At 55.1% G+C, this 4,839-nt stretch overlaps 1 protein-coding gene across 1 annotated transcript in view; it reads right to left on the bottom strand.

Moving 5' to 3' along the window:
* LOC107300056 (casein kinase II subunit alpha) overlaps positions 1-4,839 on the bottom strand; it is a gene marked incomplete at its 3' end in the record, with an annotated part of 12,276 nt that overhangs the window by 3,637 nt on the left and 3,800 nt on the right. The window contains exons 2-3 of the mRNA XM_029286932.1: positions 2,625-2,759; positions 1,175-1,285 (exon numbers count right to left, since the gene is read on the bottom strand). Coding sequence (XP_029142765.1) covers positions 1,175-1,285; positions 2,625-2,759 — 246 coding nt within the window. The remainder of the gene's footprint in view (positions 1-1,174; positions 1,286-2,624; positions 2,760-4,839) is intronic.

The following is a 4,839-nucleotide window of genomic DNA, read 5'->3' as shown; positions in this document are numbered from 1 at the left end:
CGGCCCCCCCCCCCCAGCAGCCCAGGCAGGATAGCGGAGACTTGACCTTCAGGTGGCGCCCCCTCCCCCCCCGCAATCTCCGGTGCCCCCTCCACCCCCTCTGCATTCTCAGGGGCCTAGTTTCCTCTCCCCAGCCCTGCCAGGATGGCCTTCTGGCCAATATGCAAAGAAGGGCCCTGACTCCCGAAGGAAGGTCCTTCCACTGGCAGAGAAGCTCCTGCCGAAAGTTCCCTCTCTTCAAGAGACTCAGGGCTGGTGGATCATTCTTCTCATGGACGAATTAAGAGAGCTGGGAGGGACCTCGGAGGTCTTCTAGTTCAACCCCCTGCTCAAGCAGGAGACCCTAGCCCAGGGGTAGGCAACCTCGGCTCTTTTATGACTGGTGGACTTCAACTCCCAGAATTCCTGAGCCAGCCATGCTGAGGGGAAAGGGAGAGGTTTCCAAGCTGAGCCATGCTGGCTGAGGAATTCTGGGAGTTGAAGTCCACGAGTCATGAGGGGGCCAAAGTTTCCCCCATGCTGGCTCAGGAATTCTGGGAGTTGAAGTCCACCAGTCATAAAAGAGCCAACATTTCCTACCCCTGCCCTATAGCATTCCGGACAAATGGGGGTCCAAATCTGTTCTTAAAACCTTCCAGTGTTGGAGCACCCACGACTTCTGGAGGCAAGTTGTTCCACTGGTTAATTTTCTCCCAATCAGGGAATTTCCCCTCAGTTCCAGGTTGCTTCTCTCCTATTCTCTGTGAGAGCCCCTCAGATATTGGAAGGCTGCTATCCTGTCTCCCCCAGTCCTTATTTAAACTAGACATCCCCAGTTCCTGCAACTGTCCTTTATATGTTTTAGCCTCCAGTCCACTAATCATCTTTGTTGCTCTTCTCTGCACTCTTTCTAGAGTCTCAGCATATTTTTTACATCGTGGTGACCAAAACTGGATGCAGTATTCCAAGTGTGGCCTTACCAAGATATTATAAAGTGGTACTAACACTTCTTGGGCACCTGAGGTGGCCCAGTGGCTCAAGGTCTTTCCCAACCCATCAACGGACTGGAACAACTGGGAACGGCAGGCAGGGGGGTGGACGAGCAGAGCTGAGGCTGCATCTGTCCCCCACCTCGGCTGCAGCTCCTCCCGGATTCCTCCCCCCAGGCAGCCCCCCTTCTGAGCTGCCAGCTTACCTGGTAATCCACCAAAAGCTCCGGTCCCTTGAAGTACCGGGAAGCCACTCTGACGTTATATTCTTGTCCCGGGTGGTAGAATTCTGCCAGTCCCCAGTCGATCAGGCGCAGCTGCAGCAGGCCGTAGAATTGGGGAAGGAGTTGAAAAATTAGGAAAAAAAAAAAGCTTCTGAGCACTGAATCAGTTTTTCTAGGGAGGAATCAGCCACTCTTTGTTCCTTTCCAAAGAGCAGAGGAGACAACAGACCGGCATCTGGAAGCAGATGCTAGCCTGGTCCAGGACTGGGAAGCACGGAGCTGAATTGGGAAGGCCTGGGCTCATCACTCCAGGAGAAAGAAAGCTCCCCCTTCAGAAAGGGATCACCGTAGATCGGGGGTCCCCAACCTTGGCCACTTTAAGACCTGTGGACTTCAACTCCCAGAATTCCCCAGCCAGCAGGGTCTAACGCAAGGGTGTTCTACCGTGGCGGCCACTTTAAGACTTGTGGACTTCAGCTCCCAGAATTCCTCAGCTAACATGGTCTAACCCAGGGGTGTCAAACTGCCAGCCCATGGATCAGTTTCATCATACAGAAGCTGCGCCCACCCCATTGCCGGCAATGGAAAAAAAAGTTGCGATACGTCACGTGGCGAGTTTGACACCCCTGGTCTAGCCCAAAGGTGTTCAACTGTGGCCACTTTAAGACCTGTGGACTTCAACTCCCAGAATTCTCCAGCCAGCATGGTCTAACACAGGGGTCTTCAAACTTGCCCCTTTGATGACTTGTGGACTTCAACTCCCAGAATTCCTCAGCCAGGCACACCCCAGGGAGTTGAAGTCCACAAGTCATCAAGGGGCCAAGTTTGAAGACCCCTGATCTAGACTGCATGAACTGAAAGCATGGCTGGCTGAGGAATTCTGGGAGTTGAAGTCCACAATTCAGAAAAGGGCCAGGTTTGACACCTCTGGTCTAACACAAAGGTGTTCAATTGTGGCCACTTTAAGAACCTGTGGACTTTGACTCCCAGAATTCCTCGGCCAACATGGTCTGATGCAAGGGTGTTCAACTGAGGCCACGTTCAGAACCTGTGGACTTCAACTCCCAGAATCCCCCAGCCAGCCAAGCTGGCTGGGGAATTCTGGGAGTTGAAGTCCACAAGTCTTCAAGTGGCCAAGGTTGGAGACCCCTGCTGCAGATGCACAGAAGGACTGGGCAGTCAGAGCAGGTCAAGGGCCGAAGCTTCCAACGCCACAGAGCTGGCCAAAGCCAGCTAAGCTACCAGAGATGCGAGTTAGGATTCAGGAAGCTCTGGAGTGGCGTCCCTGGGTGACTCTTGGGCCACCGTCTCTCCCAGGAACCGCTCTCCTCTCGGGCCTTGCTTCTGACCAGGACAGCCGACCGCTGCCCCGCAGGGCCTGCTGGCCGCCCTGCCGCGCTCTGGACCTCGGTCTCAACGGCAGCGGCCTCACCTTCCGATGCTCGTGGTCGATCATCACGTTGTGTGGCTTGACGTCCCGGTGCATGACCCCCATGCTGTGGCAGTAATCCAGAGCCTGTGAGGGTTGGGGGAGAAGAGAGTGGGTCGAGGAGGAGACCCCTGGACTCTGCCCCAGCAGAGGACACCCAGAGGCAACTTCAGACCTGCCAGGTGGGCCAACGGCCGGGCCGAGCCGCTGGGACTTTCTGGGGAGCATCAACCAAGAGACCTCATGGCTTCGGACGGTGATAAGATCACCCTGCTCTAGCAATTGGGGGGTGGAGGGGAAGAGGAGGAAAGAGAGGAGGGGTCCCTGGTGCTCTCTGAGCTGGGTGGTTTTCCTGTAGATGTCTCATGAGCCAAACTAGGTAACATCTGTAGTGCTAGAAAGGGGTGGGGTTTATGGAGAGGAGGAGGAGGAGGAGGGGGTCGGGGGAGGGCTGTGGGGTCCCTGGTGCTCTCTGAGCTGGGTGGTTTTTCTTGCAGATGTTTCATGACCCAAACTAGGTAACATCATCAGTGATCAACCCGTTTGGGTCATGAAACATCTGCAAGAAAGCAACCCAGCTCAAACAACACCAAGGACTCTATAGCAGGGGCCCCCAACCTTAGCAACTTTATGACTCGTGGACTTCAACTCCCAGAATTCCCCAGCCAACCATGCTGAGGGGAAAGGGAGAGGTTTCCATGCTGGCTCAGGAATTCTGCGAGCTGAAGTCCATGAGTCATAAAAGAGCCATGGTTGCCTACCCCTGCCCTAAATCAGAGGTCCTCAACCTTGGCAACTTTATGACTCGTGGACTTCAACTCCCAGAATTCCTGAGCCAGCATGGCTCAGCTTGGAAACCTCTCCCTTTCCCCTCAGCGTGGCTGGCTCAGGAATTCTGGGAGTTGAAGTCCACCACTCATAAAAGAGCCAAGGTTGCCTACCCCTGACCTATACTATACCTATAGAGAAACCTATTCTGAGATTTGTTTTTTAAATCCTGAGATTTNGGGGAAGAGCGGGGAGAAAAGAGGCGAAAGAGGTTGAGCCGGTGCCCCCTTCTTGCTGTCCTCTCCCTTAAATGGGGCGATCGAGGTTCTTCTGTGGGGCAGCCCAGCCCAGGTGAGAGGGGCAGGGAAGTCGTGGACCCCAGACTCTTCGGGGGCCTCGGAAGTGAGGCTGGGGGAGTCCGAGTTGGGTCAGGGAGGGAAAAGGGGGACGAGCCAAGGCCCGGTGGCCCTGGGCCAGAACTGGGGCCTGACCCAGAGGCAGGAGAACGGCGTCCCTTAGCACTCCCCCCCCGGTCCTATAAGGCAGTCCTCGACTTCACCACAGCTCATTTAGTGACGGTTTGAAGTTACAACGGTGCTGAAAAAAAGGGACCTACGACCTTTCACACTTTACGACCAGTCACATGGTCAGAATTCAGACGCTCGGCCACCGGCAGGTACCGAGGAGGGTCTCAGTGCCCGGGGGGGGGGAGGTGGTCACGTGATCCCCTCCTGACCAGCCAAGCCCATGGGGAAGCCAGATTCATACAACAACCATGTTGTTAACTTGAGAACTGCGATTCCCTCAGCAACGGTGGCAAGGAAGGTCGTAAAATGGGGTAAAGCTCACTTAGCAACTGTTTCGCTCAGCGAGAGAAATTTTGGGCTCAATCGTGGTCGTAAGCCGAGGACTTACCTGTGCCAGGGAGTAGGAAGAGGCCCAGCAAGCCACAACAGAAAAAGCAAGTTGATCCGGAATGGTCTAGCCCAGGGGTAGGCCACCTTGAGCTCTTTTGTGACTGGTGGACTTCAACTCCCAGAATTCCCTCTGCCAGCCTGGCTCAGCTTGGAAACCTCTCCCTGAGCCAGCATGGCTGGCTCAGGAATTCTGGGAGTTGAAGTCCACAAGCCATGAGGGGGCCATAGTTCCCCCATGCTGGCTCAGGAATTCTGGGAGTTGAAGTCCACAAGCCATGAGGGGGCCAAAGTTCCTCCATGCTGGCTCAGGAATTCTGGGAGTTGAAGTCCACAAGCCATGAGGGGGCCATAGTTCCCCCATGCTGGCTCAGGAATTCTGGGAGTTGAAGTCCACGAGTCATGAGGGGGCCAAAGTTCCTCCATGCTGGCTCAGGAATTCTGGGAGTTGAAGTCCACGAGTCATGAGGGGGCCAAAGTTCCTCCATGCTGGCTCAGGAATTCTGGGAGTTGAAGTCCACGAGTCATGAGGGGGC

This window comes from Protobothrops mucrosquamatus, unplaced genomic scaffold, assembly GCF_001527695.2.
Source record: "Protobothrops mucrosquamatus isolate PMUCROS unplaced genomic scaffold, P.Mucros_1.0 scaffold6036, whole genome shotgun sequence".
NCBI lineage: Eukaryota > Metazoa > Chordata > Lepidosauria > Squamata > Viperidae > Protobothrops > Protobothrops mucrosquamatus.
This window is presented reverse-complemented; position numbering and strand designations above follow the sequence as displayed.